This window comes from Meriones unguiculatus, chromosome 8 (genome assembly GCF_030254825.1).
Source record: "Meriones unguiculatus strain TT.TT164.6M chromosome 8, Bangor_MerUng_6.1, whole genome shotgun sequence".
NCBI lineage: Eukaryota > Metazoa > Chordata > Mammalia > Rodentia > Muridae > Meriones > Meriones unguiculatus.
The window spans coordinates 77,118,546-77,138,604 of record NC_083356.1 but is presented as its reverse complement, the minus strand read 5'-3'; the positions used below and the strand labels follow the sequence as shown (position 1 = coordinate 77,138,604).

At 39.4% G+C, this 20,059-nt stretch overlaps 1 protein-coding gene across 10 annotated transcripts in view; it reads left to right on the top strand.

The window, feature by feature from the left end:
* Gapvd1 (GTPase activating protein and VPS9 domains 1) overlaps nt 1–20,059 on the top strand; it is a 79,313-nt gene that overhangs the window by 25,454 nt on the left and 33,800 nt on the right. For 5 of the 10 annotated variants that reach the window (XM_060389990.1, XM_060389993.1, XM_060389987.1 and 2 more), the window contains 9 exons: nt 748–1,591; nt 4,892–4,978; nt 6,982–7,116; nt 7,263–7,452; nt 9,497–9,577; nt 11,190–11,350; nt 13,113–13,242; nt 15,202–15,327; nt 19,555–19,728. In XM_060389990.1, the coding sequence (XP_060245973.1) occupies nt 748–1,591; nt 4,892–4,978; nt 6,982–7,116; nt 7,263–7,452; nt 9,497–9,577; nt 11,190–11,350; nt 13,113–13,242; nt 15,202–15,327; nt 19,555–19,728 (1,928 nt within the window). The remainder of the gene's footprint in view (nt 1–747; nt 1,592–4,891; nt 4,979–6,981; nt 7,117–7,262; nt 7,453–9,496; nt 9,578–11,189; nt 11,351–13,112; nt 13,243–15,201; nt 15,328–19,554; nt 19,729–20,059) is intronic. The other 5 variants (XM_060389994.1, XM_060389996.1, XM_060389992.1 and 2 more) reach the window with 3 other exon arrangements.

Here is a 20,059-nt window from a genome sequence, read left to right as displayed (position 1 = left end):
CCTCTGCCCCTCTGGCCCCCTGCCCCTCTGCCCTTTTCCCCCTCTGCCTCTGCCTCTTGAGTGATGGAATTAAAGGTGTGTGCCATCACTGCCCAGTGGAATTATATGTGTATTTAAAGGAAAAGATATATTTTTTAAATTTTATTTTTAAATTTTATTTCATGTGTATGAGTGTTTTTCCCACATGTATATCTGTGCTCCACTTTTGTGTCTGGTGCTTGTTTCATTGTTCCAAGAAGCAGTTTTTAACTGTAACAATATTAGTATAGTGTTGATAAAAGTAGTCAGATTAAGACAATATATACTGTATGACTGGAATTATAAACATCTGAAGAGGCAGGACTAACATTTGATGATGTCATTCAGAATCACAGCTCTTTGTTGGGCATGCCAGATATTGACTAGAAGGCCATACAGTCCATGTTGTAACTCAAACCCAGGGCTTCGTGCATACCAGTAAGTGCTCTTCCAATTGAGCTACTTCTTCAGCTCCTGTTTTGATTATTTTAGTATTGAATATTTGTGAATATTCCTGTGTTGGATGCTCTGGATATTACATATGAAAAAATTGGTTTCCTCTTTTAGGTGTGGCTGGCTTGTTCCCATATTCTTCTCAAAGTTTAGCAATTAAAGAGGATCTCACTGTTGGCACAATAATGAACTCAGATCTATTCATTTCAATATAGCGCCTGTGTTGCATTGTTGTTGTTATTAATACTATTTTGCCTGTGTGGCAATATTTTTCAGTGCTGAAGCTTCTCCTGCTGAGTGTTGCCAGCATGCCAAGATTTTGGAAGATACACAGTTTGTTGATGGATATAAGCAACTGGGATTTCAGGAAACCGCTTATGGTGAATTCTTGAGTAGATTAAGAGAAAATCCTCGTCTTATTGCTTCCTCTTTGGTTGCTGGAGAAAAACTCAACCAGGAGAACACACAGAGTGTTATCTACACAGTTTTTACCTCCTTGTACGGCAACTGTATTATGCAGGAAGATGAAAGCTACCTCCTTCAGGTCTTACGGTACCTGATTGAATTTGAACTTAAAGAAAGTGACAACCCCAGGCGCCTTTTGAGGAGAGGAACTTGTGCCTTCAGCATCTTATTTAAACTTTTTTCTGAAGGACTGTTTTCTGCCAAACTTTTCCTTACAGCTACTTTACATGAGCCAATCATGCAGCTCCTTGTAGAAGATGAAGATCATCTGGAGACAGATCCCAACAAGCTCATTGAGAGATTCTCCCCAGCTCAGCAGGAAAAACTCTTCGGAGAGAAAGGCTCAGATAGATTCAGGCAAAAGGTTCAAGAAATGGTGGACTCCAATGAGGCCAAACTGGTGGCTTTGGTGAACAAATTTATTGGCTATCTCAAGCAGAACACGTACTGCTTCCCACATAGTCTGAGGTGGATTGTGTCACAGATGTACAAAACTCTCTCTTGTGTAGACAGACTGGAGGTTGGGGAGGTCAGAGCAATGTGTACCGATCTTCTGTTGGCTTGCTTCATTTGTCCCGCAGTTGTCAATCCAGAGCAGTATGGAATAATATCTGATGCTCCCATCAATGAGGTGGCAAGGTTTAACCTGATGCAGGTATGCTTTGCTGTTATTATAAATTGTTACTGTTAGTATTACTGTTATTATTTAAGTTTTATTTATGTATGTGAGTGTTATATTTATTTGAGTGCCTGCCTGACGGAAGAAGATATCAGATTCTATTATAGATGGTTGTGAGCAGCCATATGGTTGCTGAGAATTGAACTCAGGCCCTCTGGAAGAGCAGCCAGTGCTCTTAACCGCTGAACCATCTTCCCAGCCTGCTTTTGCTACTATTAATCTAGCATTTAGTAGCATTTTCTACTATTAATCTAGTATTAGAACAGATAATCTTTATGCTTGGAGTAGGAACAAAATGATGACAATGTTCTTTTTTTTTTTTTTGAGAGGTGCTTATATTAAAGGCATGCTCCACCCTCACCTGGATGTTCATATATTTTTATCATTTCTTTTCTTAAATTGTCCTAAATATTTGCTTCTCATGAAACAAAAGTAATTATATTAGGATTTTGAGATTTTTATAGTCATAAATATTTTCAAGTGAAATCCCTGACCTCTTGGGTATAGAGTTGGCTAGGTTCTAGGACAAGCCTGTCATCCCTATTCTTTAATTTCAGAGTCCAGATTGAGTAAAAACTGAACGTGTCCTTTCTACTTGAAAAGTTAGGCTGAAAGTCAAGTGGTAGGGGTGCATGCTTTTTACATGAGGCAGAGGATAGATGTCTGTGAGTTCAAGGCCAGCCTGGTGTACAGGGTGAGCTCCAGGGCAGCCAGGGTTGTACAGAGATTCCCTGTCTAGAAACAAAACAAATCAGTATTGCAGTAGGCTGGAGGGAGGGTTCAGTGGTTAAGAGCACTAGCTGTTCTTCCAGACAACCTGGCTTCAGTTCCCAGCATGGTTGTCACAACTGTTTATAACTCCAGTACCAGGGACCCAGCATCTTCACACAGACATACGTGCAGACAAAACACCAATGCTCATAAAACAAACAACTCCAAAAAAGCCAAAACTAAACCCTGAAGTTGAACAGGAGTACTTAGTATTTTTTGGAGTGCTATTGAACTCTTAGGCCTTTTTGCAGAAATACTCATGTTTTTGAAAGTAGACGCCACCCAGTGAAGATTTTACATACTCACACACATATATACACACATGTATATATTAAGTTACCCTGTAAAAAAAAATCTGATTTCAGGGCAAAGGTGATGATTCATTGGGTAAAAGCCTTGCTTGAGGAACCTGATAACTTGAGTTCAGGCCCTGGAACCCATGATAGTAGAAGAGAGCCTGCTACTGAACTTCTGACCTCCCCTGACCTCCACATGGATGCCATAGAGGAACCCAGAGCCTCACACAGGCTCAGCGCATGTTCTGCTGTTAAGTTACACCTGCAGTCTTATTTATTAGTCTATGTATATGGGTGTTTTACCTGAAGTCTTATCATTTATTTCAATTACTTAATTTGTGTGGATGTTTTACCTGAAGCCTTGTTATGTATTTATTTATTTATTTAACTTATTTTGTGTGTTGGTGTTTTGCCTGTGTGTATATCTGTATAGTGTCTGCTGAAGAGAGCACTGGATTCTCAGAACAGGCGTTACAGACAGCTGTTAGCTTGCTAGACGGGCTGGTAATTGAACCCAGGTCTTCTGGAAGAATTAGTGGTCTTAACTGCAGAGCTGTCTCACCAGTCTCTCTGCCCAGTCTTTTTTTTTTTTTAATTTACGTTTATTTTATTTGCATTGGTGTTTTGCCTGCATGTGTCTGTGTGAGGGAGTTTGGAACTGGAGTTACAGATAGCTGTAAACTGCCATGTGGGTGCTGGGAATTGAACCCTATTCCTCTGGAAGAGCAGGCAGTGTTTTTTAAAACCCCTGAGCCATATCTCCAGCCCTAGCCCAGTCTTTTTTTAAAAATTAAAAAAAAAAAGTTTTTGTTTTTGCTTTTTTCTTGGCTCACAACCATCTATAACCCCAAGTCCAGGGTATCTGATGGCCTCTTCTAATCTCCACAGGCAGTAGGTCGAAGATGGTTCATAAGTATGCAGACATGTAGGCATAGCATTCATATGCTTAAAGTGAAATAAATTTTTAAAACATTAAAGTTTTTTTAAATTAAAGAAGAGAGAGAGTGAGAGTATGTGGGTGTGGGCAGGCGTGGGTGTGAGTATTTGTATCTTTGTGTAGGAGCATGTGCCATGTGAAGGCCAGGCGAGGGCACTGAGTGTCGTCCACTTTTGTGTTGTGTTTTATTCTTTTGAGGCAAGGTTTCTCACTGAACCGAAAACTCAACATTTTGGTTAGACTGGTTGGCCATTAAGATCATAGTATCTGTTATCTCAATTTTCAATCTGCAATTATAGACACATGCAACCATGCCCAGCTTTTAAGTAGGTGCTGAGATTTGAACTCAGATCCTCATGCTTACATGCCTGGTGCTCTTAACCACTGAGTCATTTCCTGAGCCCCTACAGTCCTCAAGTCTTTTAATCATATTTTATTCTTCTGAAATACTATGAAAAAGAGATTGGGTTAATTTAAAATAGGCTGTCTTTCAAATTTTTTAAAAACTGATAAGCTGGTCTGGAGAGATGTCTCAGCAGTTAGGAGCACTGACTGCTCTTTCAGAGGACCCAGGTTCAATTCCCAGCATCCACATGGCAGCTCACAACTGCCTGTAACTCCATTATCTGATACCCTCACACAGACATACATGTAGGCAAAACACAAATGCACATAAAATAAGTAAATTAAAAAAAAAACTAAGACAAAATCATCAGCTGGGCAATGGTGGCACACACCTTTAATCCCAGCATTCAGGAGGCAGAGGCAGGTAGACCTCTGTGAGTTGGAGGCCAGCCTGGTCTACATAGTGAGTTCCAGGCCAGCCAGGGCTGCACAGACCCTGTCTCAAAAAACAACAAAACTATAAAGAGAATGCTTTACCCTGAGTTTTTGTGATTTGTAAGGGAAAGAGTACTTTGTGTTATACTTGCACACACATGTGGTAATTATAAAGTTTAAGATATTTTTAAGCACACAAAAAGTACGGTACCAGAAATAAATATATTGTTCTTTCAGTTTCCTAATGTTATTGTCATGTTCTAACGAGAAATTACAGCAAAATTTTCTACTTCCTCTAACTCTTAATCTGAAAATAGTAAAAGCTGACATAGACAAGATGCACATTTTATTGGAAATGTTATTTTGTTTGCCTGATTAGAAGAATGTGGCTATTATTATGAAACCAGATACTTAGATTAGAATGGAAGTGCTTCCTCAGACCAGTGTTGGTGCGTGCAGTCTACATGTGCTTATCATTGCTTTTGTTTACAGGTTGGCCGCCTTTTGCAGCAGTTAGCCATGACTGGCACTGAAGAGGGAGATCCCCGGACCAAAAATAGCCTTGGAAAATTTGACAAAGTAGGAATGAATATTGTGTCATGTGAAATACTGTTTATAGACTGTAAGATGTCCAAGTGTGCTAGCCCACACCTGTAATCTCAGTTGAGGCAGGAGGATTACCTAGGATTATCTAGGTTAGCCTAGATATCAGTGAATCTTCTTATCATAAACAAACGACACAACCTTACTTGGTGAACAACTTTAATCCCTGTACTCACTGTAATTCCCAGGTCCAGCCTGGTACTCTCGGAAGTTCCAGGCCTCCAGGACTATTAGAAAGCAAACAGCATGAACTACAACAATACAAAATAAAAGTTCTGGCAGAGTATTAGTGAACTTAATTAGTTTTTTAATTAAATGTTGTCTTTAAGTGATAAGAAAGTTAAGTTGTTCAGTCATTAATTTGTTTTTAAATTAGGTAACAATATCGTATCAGCAACAGTTACATTTCAGAAGATTTCTCTAATGATTATAATTAAACTGTCATATATATTGAAGGGTGTCATTGTAATGAGAGTCAAGACCTGTTAGATTATTTTTTAAAAAGTTTGTTTTAACTGAATTTATTACTAATATAACAATCAGCAATAGTTAAATATTTTTTAAAGATTTATGTATTTGTTACGTATACAGTGTTCTGCCTGCATGTGTGCCTGCACGCCAGAAAAGGGTACCAGATTTCATTACAAATGGTTGTGGGCCACCATGTAGTTGCTGGGAATTGAACTCAGGACCTCTGGAAGAGCAACCAGTGTTCTTAACCTCTGAGCCATCTCTCCAGCCCTAATTAAATAATTTTAAATGTTCTTTATTCATGACATTGTTTAGTTAGTTGAGTAAAGATTTAATTAGATTTTGCATAGGCTATTAATTAAATTTGGTTTAAAATTCAGATGTTGACACACACCTTTAATTCCATGTGAGTTTGAGGACAGTCTGGTCTACAAAGTGAGTCCAGGACAGAGAAACCCTGTTTCAAAAAAAAAAAAACCAAACAAACAAATAAACAAACCAATCAACCGTCAAATGTTGGAACTGGAGAACTGGCTCAGAAGTGAAGAATGCTTACTGTGCTTTCAGAGGACAGGAGTTTTAGCTCTCAGCACCCACCTTGTATGGTACAACCACCTGTACCTTCAGCCCTCAGGGGATCTTGCACCCTTATCTTACCTTTGCAGTCACCAGTACACTTGAGTTCATGTATGTGTGAATACATATGTACGTAAACAAAAATTAAATCTTAAAAACAAATGAATAAAAACAGTAAGAACCTCAAATACTGTGCTGAGTATAGTAGTATATACTCTAATCACAGCACCTAAGGAGTAGAGGCAGGAAAATCACTCAGGTTTGATGCCAACTTAGACACTATGGTGAGTGCCAGGCCAGCCAAAGCCAAAGAGTAGGATTTTGTTTCAAAAAACAAGAACAACAACAAAACCCTAAGCAATAAGACACAGACCAGCAGATGGCTTAGTAGATAAAGGTGCTTGGCATCAAACCTGATGAAACTTTGATCCTTAGAATCTACGTGGTGGAGGGGAGAACTGACCCCCTCAGGCTGTCTTCACAGGTGTTCATCATGAACACTGACTTATCCTCCCCCACACCACACACAGATAAATTCATTAGAAAATGTAAAGGAAAACTCAATAAAATAAAAATTTGTTGTTCTGTGTCATTTCTTCCTCACCTCTCATCTGTCACTTCCATTTCCTCTTCAAAGCTGTTGATGTTCTCAGTATTTTGTGCATTCTTGCAGAGGTCTGTAAGTATGCGCAGACTCCTAGTAGGCTCCCCGCTCCACACCCTTTCCTGCCTTCTCAGAATTGTAGGTTGCAGAGTGTGTTTTTCTTGAGCGTATTCTCCATGACTGTATAAAGAGTTGCAGTTTTGAAAATGTTGGGTTTAAAATACTTTTGGTGAAGTTAAATTTTTTTTCACGCTTATTCACCTTGGTCAGAAAATTTTTCACTCTTTTGAAGGAAGAATTTCACTCTGGTCTCTTCCTGTTTTAACAGGGCTGTGTAGCTGCTTTCCTTGATGTTGTAATTGGGGGCCGTGCAGTGGAGACTCCGCCAATGTCCTCTGTTAATCTTCTGGAAGGCTTGAGCAGAACTGTGGTTTACATAAGTTACAGTCAGCTTATTACTCTGGTAATGGCATCATTCTTTAATTGAAGTTTCTTGACTTCATTCTTCTAGCCATGTGCTAGCAGGTCACAGATAAATATATCCTTTTATAAGTCTGTATTATTTTTGAAAAATTCATTTTACCAGATAATATTCTTTCATTTTACCAGGTGAATTTTATGAAGAGTGTGATGTCTGGAGATCAACTGAAAGAAGATAGAATGGCTCTTGACAATTTGTTGGCAAACCTGCCCCAGGCTAAGCCGGGAAAGAGCAGCAGTCTAGACATGACTCCCTACAGCACTCCTCAGATGTCTCCAGCAACCACTCCAGCCAACAAAAAGAATCGATTACCTATAGGTAATGGGAACTTTCCTTACTGGAGCTTTTCTTTAAATATTATTTTCTCAGAGTTGGAGGTGTGGTCAATAAGAAGAGTATTTGCCTAGAATTCAAGCCTTGGGTTCAACCCACAGCACTGCACAGACCAAGTGTGATGGCGAATGTCTGTAATGCCAGCATCCAGAAGGTGGAGGTGGGATGATCAGAGTTTAGGGTCTGATAGTTCTTAGCCAGCTTGGGTTATATTAGATCCTGCTTTGTTTTTTTTTTTAAAGATTTATTGATTTATTTTGTGTATATCAGTACCCTATCTGCATGTACACCTGTATGACAGAAGAGGGTATCAGATCCCATTCTAGATAGTTGTAAACCACCATGTGGTTGTTGGGAGTTGACCTCAGGACCTGTGGAAGAGCAGACAATATTTTTAACCTCTGAGCCATCTCTTCAGCCCTACACCCTGCTTTTTTTTAAAGAAATAATTATATTTAAATGGGCTTTACTCAATATTTGTCACCCATCTACTTACACACAAAAATTTATTGTATATCCTGTAGCAGGTACTAAGTAAACCTTTACAAATGTTTCCTTTAATCCACACAAACATCCACTCACAGTATGGCACTGTTCTGTACTTGAAGCACTATATTAGATGCTGGAGATAAAAATATCATTAATAGTAGCCCTGGTATTCTCAGGTTAGTTGCTCCTAGGCATTTAGGGAAAATGAGATCAGTGCTCTTCCTAGTATTAAGTGTTCCAATGGAAAGAAGCCTGTGGGTCATGGGATCATGACTCAGCCAGGTGTAGAAAGTGAAGTCTGCACTTTTTCTTAAGGAATGGATGGGAGTTAGACCAAAGAAGCAAAGAATATTACGTTCAGGGGAGTAGGAGTATTCCATTATCTGTTTAATGATGACATACTCAGCAAGACCTAGTGAATGTAGGTAAGCATTTTATCTTTATGGGTTCAATCTTTATGGATTGAATACAGGGATTTGCACATGCCAGGGAAGTACTATGCCACTGAGCCAAACCCCAGCTTAATTTAACACATTTTAAAGAAATGTGCACATTTTAGCTTCAGTTAACTGATTTTTTTTTTATTTTTTACAAACACAGTTTCTTAAAATCATTATGAATTCCACTTAACATAATATGGGTTTACAGCAATAGGAATATTGTATCAAGTCTTTAGCTTTCTTCAATATCCCAAAATGTCAGATTTATAATTAAAACTGGGACTGGACAGTGGATCCCAGTACTCCGCAGGCAGAGGCAGGTGGATCTCTTGAGTTTGTGGGCAGCTTGGTCTACAGAGCAAGTTCCTGGACAGTCAGGGCCACACAGAGAAACCATGTTTTGAAAAACCAACCAATCAGCAACAAAAACAAACAAATTAACAAATAAAGGAAAATAAAATAAAATAATAAATTTCTTAGCCAACTTTGGTAATATGTGCCTTTGATCTCAGCACTCAGGAGGCAGAGGCAGGCAGAGCTACATAGTGAGACCCTATCTTAAAAAGAAAAACAAAACCCCGAAAAAACAACAAAATTCTCTTTTGATTAAAAAAAATGATGCTTGGGACTGGAGAGATGGTTCAGACATTATCTTCCAGAGGTCTTGAGTACAATTCCCAGCAACCACATGGTGGCTCACAACCATCTATAATGAGATCTGGTACCCTCTTCTAGTGTGCAGATGTACATGCAGACAGACCATTGTATGCATAATAAATAAATAAATAAATATTTTAAAAAAGTGATGCTTTATGTTTAGTGATTTTTAATATTGTGGACTATTTGTACTTTGATAACATGATAAACCACTATTTTTGGTAGAGAGATCGCTGCCCTTCTTTCACTGTTGTATATTAGGTTTTTTAAATTTTCTGTCACTTGAATACATTATGAGAGGTGGGTTTAGTGGGAAGAAAATTTCAAATGTTTGCCCAGTGTTTTGTATGGTCATGTGACCTTGTCATTGCATTTAATTTCATGTTTTATACAATGTTTCCAATGTCCAAAATTTCTTTCTATTTAATGTTTTTGCAACCCAGGACAACAGTTAGCAGCCATCACTGCCTGGGATTCCTCAGCCACCAATCTTACTGCTCATATTCCTCTAGTAACCCCTTTTGGTGGGTAATAGGCCATTCTCCTTCTCTTCCATAACTGCTTTAGAAACGTTCACAGGTGTGCTCTGTGTGCATGCTGCCTTTGCTTTTTGCAAGTTTTTGTTACATGAAATTTGATCACGTGCATTTATTTAAGTTACAATTTTCAAGTTTGCTAAGGTCATAGAGTTGCTAATGAGATTGTGAGTTCACAATTCGGTAGATGATAGGAAAGGGAAGCATAAGAAGTACTCAGCCTGTCTAAGGCTTTTGGAAAACCTGGGATGTGACTTTTCAGAGTGAAAGTGATAACATATCTGCAGCTTTGTGAAATGAAGAGTGTTGTTTTTATCTCTACCTCTGTCTGTCTCGACGAGGTCAGCTTTTCTCAGCCTTTCACTTGTGGGTGTTTTGTTTTATGTCTTCACTTTTATACCATTGGGGAATTTCTACTTAGCAGAGTTTTCATTTTTTGCCAAGTGGACTCTGGGAAATGAACTCAGGTCACCAGGCTTGGCAGCAAGTGCCTTTACTACTGAGACTTCTTGTCAGTCTGAATGTAGAAAGAACCTCACTGTAACGTAAAGCAATATTTCCTGTGTCTCTGGAAAGGGTTGATATATTTCAGAAGGAAGAAATGTGCTTTCAGAAGTTGACTCTGGTTTTACCAGTAATTGTATAATTACTTTGCTTGGTGTGATGGTGGCTGCCTGTCATTTCAGAATGCAAAAAGGTGGGAGCAGGACAGTGGGTCCCAGGCTTCTCTGTACTACATAGCTCAACCCTAACTTACAAAAAGAAGACAAACATGTTTCTGTGTTGATTGCCAGGACTGCTGGAAGTTAAAACTTTTATAAGAAAAATAATTTAAATGTCTTAAAAACTTGAGAAACAGGTAGGGCTTGCTGGTGTACACCTGTAATCCCAGTACTTGGGAGGCAGAGGCAGGTGGCTCTTTGTGAGTTTGAGGCTAGTCTGGTCTGCAGACGAGTCTAGGACAGTCAAGGATACATAGAGAAACCCTGTCTCAGAACACCAAAAACCAAATAGCTAAACAAATAAAAACCCTTGAGAAACAAGGTGGTGCTTTGTTGTTCCTGAAATCCTGATTGGCTAGGACATGTTTCCTGCACCACAGCTGTGATCAGGTGTGGCCTTCCTGTCCAGTGGAGATAGAGTATTATGCATTATTTCTGATGATCAGTTGTTTAAAAATTTTTTTTGGTTATATGTGTTTGAGTGCTTTGTCTGCATGTATGTCTGTGCATCAAGTGCATGCCTGGTGCCTGTGGAGGCCAGAAGGGGATGTCAGACTCCCAGGGACTGGAATTAAAGTAAGCTAGTATGTGGGTGCTGGGAATTGAATCCAGGCCCTCAGCAAGAGCAGCCATTGTGCTTAACTGCTGAGACAACTCAGGCTTCTAATGAGCAGTTTTGAAGAAGAATCTGTATTCGTCGTCATCAGGAGAGTAGCTAGGAGGACCTAGTGTTGGCTTTGTCCTGATTGTTTTTCTGTCTGTGTTTTCACCATCATCCTTCATGCATGCACAAACGTTCAACATTAACAGAACATACATTTTTGTATTTAGTGTACTGTTTTCTTCATTTTGACTTTTTCTCTTATTTTATTTGTTAGCAACTCGGAGCAGAAGCCGAACTAATATATTAATGGACCTACATATGGACCATGAAGGATCATCTCAAGAAACCATCCAGGAGGTACAGCCAGAAGAGGTGCTGGTCATTTCATTAGGGACAGGTCCCCAACTTACTCCAGGGATGATGTCAGAAAACGAGGTATGCATGTAATGCTACATTTTAAATTTTTATATTTTTATTTTGAGACAAGGTCTCACTACAAAGTCCTGGCTGTTCTGGAGCTCACTATGTAGACCAAGCTGGCTTTGAACTCACAGATTTGCCTTCCTCTGTCTCTTGAGTGCTGCTGGGATTAAAGGCTTGCATCACCACGTCTTGGCTTGGATTGCTACATTTAACTTGTACCTATCAGTGTTAAGAATTTTAAGTCCAGCATGGTAGTTAATACCTGTAACCCCAGCCTGTGGGAAGCTGAGGCAAGAGGAGCGTGGCTGCATAGCTAGTTCTAGGCCAACATGGCCTCCACAGTATGGCCCTATTTCTACAGAAAGAGAGAAAAATAGAGATTGTAATTAGCTCCCCAGCTAGAAACCACCTGCTTTTAATCAGTACTCACAGCTCAGTCTGTTAAGGCAAGTATAACAAAATCTAGAGGTTTAAATATTTTATTTTGTGGAGTCTTGTTTGTTTGCTTATTTATGTTGCTTTGCTTTATTTTATGTTTTGATACTGAGTCTCATGTAGCCGTGGCTGGCCTTGAACTCTGGTCTTCTACCTCCAACTCTCAAGTGCAGGGGTTGTAGATATATGCCACTTCACAGAGAGGATTATAATAATCTAAAAAAAAGTTAGTAGTTTATAAGTAACAAATTTATTTCTGGTTGTTCTGGGGGTTGAGCAGTCCAAGATGAAGGCATACTGGTGTCTTGTTAGGGTCTGCTCTCAAGTGGTGGAAAAGGTGCATGGATCGATTTTAGAAGGACACATCTGTGAGGCTTTGCCCTCACACCACTCACACCAGCTAATGCTCCGTGTCCAAATGTTATCACTTGATGGGTTAGGATTTCACTACATGAACCTTTAACAGATTTCAAATGGTCAGGTTATACCAATTCTTTTTTTCTTTCCCTCCTTTCCTTTTAAAAAATTTTTCCCTCCTCTCCTCCATCCCATTCCTTTCTTACTGATAGGATCTTATGTATCCCAGGCTGGACTAAAATGTATGTGTATGTGTAACATCTCCAATTTTATATGTGACCATGAGCTTCTGATCCTCCTGTGTCCACCTGAGTGCTAAGGGTTCACATGCCTGATACATTGGTGATGGAGATTGAATCCAGATTTTCACACAATTGGCAGACACTCGACCACTGAGTTGTATTTCCAGTCCCCCAATGTATTATTTTCCATAGGTATATGGGAAAAGCCATCAAATACTAAGCCCCTGTGAATAGTTAATGCTTTAGTACTTACATGACACTGAGGTGGGTGAGCATATCCAAAAAAACAAAAGGAAATTGTTCTAGTAGCAATAGAAGATAGGTATTGACACCATGGAATAGAAGTTGGTAAGATTTCTCTAATGATTTGTAGGAAATGTTTTGCTTATTTTCATTTGGTGGTACATTCGTGGCTGACCACTAAACTCAGGCTGGGAAAACAGACTTGAGCAGCTCTACTGACATAATAAAAACACCAGTCTTCTGATGGCTGTGCCCTGCCTCCTGCCACCCTGTGTGGCTCTAGCTGCTGCTGACCCTGGGAGGAGGATGGAAAGATGTAGCTTGAGTTGGCTTCGAGCATAGACTTTGTTTTGATTCCATTTGAAAGCTTGAGAGACCTTGCAAGTGGGTTTTTAGTTTAACTAACTAAGAAGAACTTAAATACGCACTTGTTTATTTTATTCTCAGTAGTCTTTCATTTGTGATGGGCCAATATTTTTTGTTTTGTTTTTTTTCAGGTTCTAAACATGCAGCTTTCGGACGGAGGACAAGGAGATGTCCCTGTTGATGAAAACAAACTCCACGGTAAACCTGATAAAACCTTGCGCTTTTCCCTCTGCAGTGATAATCTGGAAGGCATATCTGAAGGTGAAGGGTTGCTTCATTCAGGGAGTATGTGATTGAAGTTGTTTTGTGTTCTTTAAAGGAGCCTTATAAATTACAGTTAAGCCACTCCTGCCTCTTCTTAAGGAGAATGATGAAATTTCCTTTAATGAGCTTTAACATGGCTGTAATATTGTTTCCTGAATAAAATTAAGATCACAAGAGGCTGTTGGTCATGTAAAATGAGAAGATATGTCTTCATTCAGTGTTAAATTTGAGTAACAGCAAGTTGTGTTTATCAGTCTGGATATCAAGCTTATAGAGCTCCTTTAGAAGGATATAATGCATGTACAAGTGGGGAGAATGGACTTACTTATTTTTAGAATGTTGTGCATACTTTTTGCTGTTCTCTGTTCCTTTATCCACACAGTCACACACACACCCTTATAAATCAGAACACCCTGGAATAATAGGCTTTTGAGGCTGAGATAGAGCTCAGTTGGTAGAGTGTTTGCCCTACACCCTTAGATTTAACCTTCAGTAGTGGCAGGAAAAATAAAAAAGGAAACTCTTAATCCAGATTGTGAAGTAAGAGTTTGTCATTCCATATATTAGGTCATTTTGTTTTAGGGAAAAAGTTCAGGTTTGCTAACATTTAAGAGAAGATAAAAACCTTTCAGAAAATTACTGAGTAGTATATGTTCACTCTAGAAAAGGTGGAAAAGAAGTAAACTCACCTGTAATTTTACTATATTTTTAACAGTTAATATTTGGATCAGTTATAGCAAAACTAAGTTTATGGTATTTTGTAACCTTTTAACATTCCTTTTGGGATTTGTGTTTTTAAATAACATGCTTTTATTTTTATGGGTTTTTTTTATTTTTTTTATTTTTGAGACAAGGTATCACTGTGCAGCCTTCGCTGGCACAGAATTTACTATGTAGACCAGACTGGACTTGTACTTACAGATTCTCCTACCTCTTTCTACCAAGTGCTGGGAGTAAAGGCATGGCAATAACATGCTTTAAAGGGATTTTTAGCATCAGATATGCCTTTCAATTTATTTTAGCCTTCTCTCTGTGTAGATAGGTAGAATACTTTTGCTTTTTATTTTATTTATTTACTTTCTCACTTTTATTTATGACAAATATTCCCTAATGTTTTCTGGTCAAGAGTGCCTTAGCCAGTTGGAGAATAGAATCACCTGACTCCCCCAGAGGTAGTGGTGTGCACCTTTAATCTCAGCGCCTGTGAGGCAGAGGCAGGTGGATCTCTGAGTCAGAGGCCAGGCTGGTCTACAGAGTGAGTTCTAGGACAGCCAGGGCTACACAGAGAAACCCTGTCTTAAAAAAACAACAACAACAAAACAAAAACAAAAACCAAACAAACACAAAAAGAATCATTTGAATTACTCATTCTATAAATGGCTCACACATGGCACAGGTTTTAAACTGGCCGTCAAACCTGCATGTGACTTTGTCGACCTCAGCAGCATCCCTCTGAATGGACGTGTGGCCTTGGCAATAATGATGCCATAGTTTATGGAATTTCCACGGAAAATATAGGTTCATGAACTTGCTGGCATTGTTCTGCATGTCTAGGCATCTTTCTGTGTGCAAGCACAGAAAGTACTTTTACCTTTTAAGCATTACATTTCTTCAACAAGCAACCTTGGGTTATTTTTCCTATTAGTTTTTTGAAGATAAATATCTAAAAGCAGAGCTGTTGGCTCAAAGGCATCTGTATTCGTAAGGAAATAAATACAATATTAAAAGCATCTTAAATCTGGCATCTTGGCACATCTATAATTGCAGGGTGCAGAAGACTAAAGTAGAGGATTTGAAAGTGTAAGACTAGTCTGGCCTTTGTAGTGATACCTTGTTTCAAAACAAAACAGAACAAAAACTATAACTAATTTTTAGTCTATTTTCATGGCAAGAAATGTTACATGGTGACTTATGAATACTTTAAGAAGATTGCTGACAGGATAAACATTTCTCTAGGTCCTTCTAATCGCTCCAACTCAGTGTCTTCTCTCGACCTGGAAGGAGAGTCTGTATCTGAACTTGGGGCAGGGCCTTCTGGGAGTAATGGAGTTGAAGCACTACAGCTGTTAGAACATGAACAAGGTAAAGTGGTGAATACAGTTATACAAGCAGAAAAAAATGTACATGATTTCAAGAGTGGTAATGTTTGTTTGAGAAAATAACTTAAGTTGATTAATGACCATTACAGTTGTATTTATTCATAGCTCCTTTAGTTTTTAAAAGGTGTTTAGTTAGTGAATTATTTGGGCTTAAGTTACATACAGCAGTATGCATTACCTTAAATTTTGTAATATTTGCTCTCCTTAATTCTGTAATATTTATGGGGTACAGTGGTAACTACTGAGGGCTCATGGAACTTAGACTAGGGAAAGAACTGTATGCAAATGGTTAAAAGCTCCCAAGTCTTATGATCTGAGTTTGATCCTTAGAATTCACTTAGTCCTCTGAGCTCCACATGTGCACTATGGCACGGATACATACGTACACACACATACAAACTGACATAAACAGAAAGGAAGAAAAGTTGCTAGGAAGATGGCTCAGTGGGTTAACTGTCTACATGGAAACATGAAGGTCCAAGTTTGGATCCCCGACATCTACATAAAAAGCTGGGAATGTGCATGCTTGTATCCTTAGTTGGCTGATAGGGTGTGAGGAATGAAAGGATGGAATGGTGAGGAGGCAGAGACAGGCACATCCTTGGACCTCTCTGAACTCTTGCCTACAAACACATGAGCACCACAAATAAACCCCAACAAAGAGAAATTCTAGGTAGGGCACACATCCGCAACTAAATTGGATTCTTAGACTTTAGTATATATGAAAATTACTTAGGGAGATTATTTTCCAAGCCACCTTAGAAATACGTTTTTGAAAAGGAGAAGCCATTGGAATGTATGGCTTATATAGAAGTCTTGCCATATTGTTTCCATCTTTCAATGTATCGATTAATATTAAATTTATAGGTGTGGTGGCCCACACCCTTTAATTCCAGCACTCAGGGAGACAGGGACAGATGGATCTTTGTGAGTTCAAGGCCAGCTTGGTATATTATTAAGCAAGTCCAGGACAGCCAAGGCTACACAGAGAAACCCTGTCTCGAAAAACAAACAAAACAAACAGAAATAAATATATTGTGCATAACTGAGAAACATGAAAATTAGCATACAGGCAAGGATGAATGAAAATCACATCTTCAATGGGCCTCTGGGTGATTCCAGCGTAAGAGTTGACACCCTTCGTATATGAAATGCTAAGAAGTGAATCGGGGTGGAGAGCTGGCGCAGTCATTTGTTGTGTGGCAAAACTTCCTGGGGAGACACTACACACATGGCTACTTACCCCACTTCGCGAGTCCAGGAAAGACCAGAGTCCAACATGGTGAACATGACTTTTATTGGGGTTACTTACAGGAACAGAAATTACTCAAAGATAACCACATAAAGCCCACTCTAGCATGGGTGACAGCTCACAAAAGCTGGAAGCCTGGAGTTCAAGTATGTAGGCAGCTTGACAGGTTGAAGAGTGTCCTTTCCAAGTGAAGCTCTTTTAAGCAGCTCAGCTGCTTTCACCTTCTTTCATGCAGCTGGTCTGGTCTCAGATTCTTCTTTGGAGGGTGGCTTTTCTTGACTACATTCATCTGAGAGTAATTGTTGGCTTTTATTTATTCTGGCATGGGGTTGCCTGGTGAATCCGGTCAGTTTCAGGAACTTCCTAAAGCTATTTTGAGTTACCTCTGCTTAAAGAGCTTTCCTGCAGGATAGAATGTTTCAATTTCAGAGAAAACTGTTACACAGCATTATTGGTAGGATTTACTGCTCTTGCACAGTACCCTGGTTCAATTCTCAGTGTCCACATGGCAGCTTATATGGGCGCTGCAGGCATCAGGCATGTAAGTGTTATACACGCAGGCAAAACATTCATATACATATAATAATAAAATAAATCTAAAAAGAAGGTGAATTGAAGCCAGAGCATGGTCGTGCATGCCGTTAATCCTAGCATTTAGGAAGGAGAAGAGTTTGAGCTAGTGTGGACTTCATAGAGAGACCCTACTTTAAAAAAAAAAGGAAGAAAGTGAATTGAGAGCTAGATGTGGTGATCTATTCATGTAATCTCATTGTTAAGAGGGTGAGGTGGGAAGATCATAAATTCATGACATTTTGAGGCCTTGTCTTAAAACAAAAAATACCAACACCAAAAACCAATTCAAATTTCACAAAAAGGGAATTGACAAGAATGAGTTGTGGGGGGCTGGAGAGATGGCTCAGAGGTTAAGAGCACTGGTTGTTCTTTCAGAGGTCATGAGTTCAAATCCCAGCAACCACATGGTGTCTCACAACCATCTACAATGAGATCTGGTGCCCTCTGCTGACGTGCAAGTGTACAGGCAGACACAACATTGTATGCATAATAAATAAATAAATCTTTAAAAAAAAAAAGAATGAGTTGTGGGGCTGGGTAGATGGCTCATTGGTTAGGAGCACTTGCTATGTAAACATGAATACCTTCGTTTGAATCTCTGGCATCCTTAAAAGCCAGGCATGGCCATGTGTGCCTATAACGTCAGCATTGGGCCACAGGGACAGGAGAATCCTGTGAGCCTCCTTGGCTGAAATGGTGAGCTTTCAGTTCAGTGGAAGGTGGAAAGCAGGAACTTCTGGCTTTGGGGTACATGTACACATCATATATACAAAACAAGTTGTAGAATATTGGCTTAGGAAAGAATAAAAAGTCTAGAATACACACTTGAGGTATTGCCAAGTGAAATAGTTTTACATAAAACCATAAGGATTTTCTATGCCTTTCCCAGCTCTGTATAATGACATGGAGTCGTATATTTATTTAGAATAGCTTCTGTATCCTTGTTCCCAACTAGCTTTTATAACCTATATTAACCCATTTATATTAATCTATGTTCTGCCACGTGGGCTTGTTACTTTTCCTCAGTTTCATATGTCTTACTTCCTCCAGGTTTCATAGGCAAATCCTTCTGCCTCAGACTCTTTTTTTTCTTTCTTTTTTTTTTTTTTTTTTTTTTTTTGAGACACAGGGTTTCTTTGTGTAATCCTGGCTGTCCTGGAACTCACTCTGTAGACCAGGCTGGCCCCAAACTCACAGAGATCTGCCTGCCTCCACCTCCTGAGTGCTGGGATTAAAGGTGTTTGTGCCACCACCACCAGTACCAGGTCTGCTTCAGATTCTTTCCTAGAGCGCCCATTTCTCTGTAAGTCCTGCCTGTTTTCCTTGCCTTCGATATAGGCCGTTCAGCTATTTATTCAACTAGTCAGAAGGTGATGAAGAGCAATATTTACAAAATACGGAGGCAGGTGATGCTTATTAAAAGTCACAGTACTGGGGCTGTCTCTGACATGAACTCGGTGGCAGGCTCTTTGATCACCTCCCCCTGAGGAGGGGGAAATGGCCTTACCAGGCCACAGAGGAAGACAATGCAGATAGTCCTAATGGGGCATGATAGGCCAGGGTAAGATGGAAGGGGAGGAGGACCTCCCCTCTCAGTGGACTTGGGGAGGAGAAGAGGGAGAGAGGATGGGATTGGGAGGGTACAGGGGAGGGGGCTATAGCTAGGCTACAAAGTAAATAAACTGTAATAAATTTAAAATTAAATTAAAAATAAAAAGTAAAAAAATTAAAAAAAAACTATAAAAAATAAAAATAAAAGAATAAAAAAAATCACAATACTAAAGTCCAAGTCCAGCCTGTACTCAACTTTCTGGGTACAGAAATCAGTATTTGAATAATACAAGGACAATTTTTTTTAAGTTTTTTATTATTATTTTATTTACATTGGTGTTCTGCCTTTCTGTATATCTGTTTGAGGGTGTCAAATCCCCTGGAACTAGAATTACAGGCAATTGTGAACTGCCATGTGGATGCTGGGATTTGAACCTGGGTCTTTTGGAAGAGCAGCCAGTTCTCTTAACCACTAAGCGGTCTTTCTAGCCACTACAAGGACAATCTTCAAGTGGTGCATAAAGTTTACATATGGGTTTATCATCTAATTATTAACACAATAATGATATCCAATAAGCCACCCCAAAACATTTTATTCAGTTTCCTCCCGGATTACTTTTACCCTTTTAGACTGGGCACTTTTCCTTTCAGCAGTGATTAATTATGTGTGAATCTCTGTTAATCTTAACTGGGGTGAATTGATTAGTTCAGAGCAGGCTGGAACTATGTGCTTATTAATGATAAAATGAAGTTTAAAGACAGAATTATGTCAATTTAACTAAAAAGTTATAGCAGAGCCACCATATTTAAAGTGCTTAATTTTGTTTTTAATAGCTACAACACAAGATAATCTTGATGATAAGCTGAGGAAGTTTGAGATTCGTGACATGATGGGACTAACAGATGATAGGGACATATCAGAGACAGTGAGTGAGACCTGGAGCACTGATGTCCTGGGAAGTGACTTTGACCCAAACGTTGATGAAGATCGTTTGCAAGAGATTGCAGGTAACTGGTATTCAAGGCCTGTGGGAATGAAGAGCTGTGTAGTTGTTGTATCCATTTGTTCATGGAGGGGTAGTGCTTTGAGCACTGCCTGAGAAGCTGGTATCTATAGGGAACAAGACATTTGAGTACTGAACTGAGTAGGCATGTGTTACCTTCCGCGTTAACCTCCTCTGCTTTCCACCTCCTTTGAAAAGGAGAAGAACGAGGGCTGGTAAGATGGCTGAGCTGGGAAAGGTACTTGCAGCCAAGTCTCATGACCTGACTTTGCTAGCTAGGGTCCATACAGGGAAGGAGAGAACTGTCTTCCCTAAGTTGTCCTCTGACCTCCATG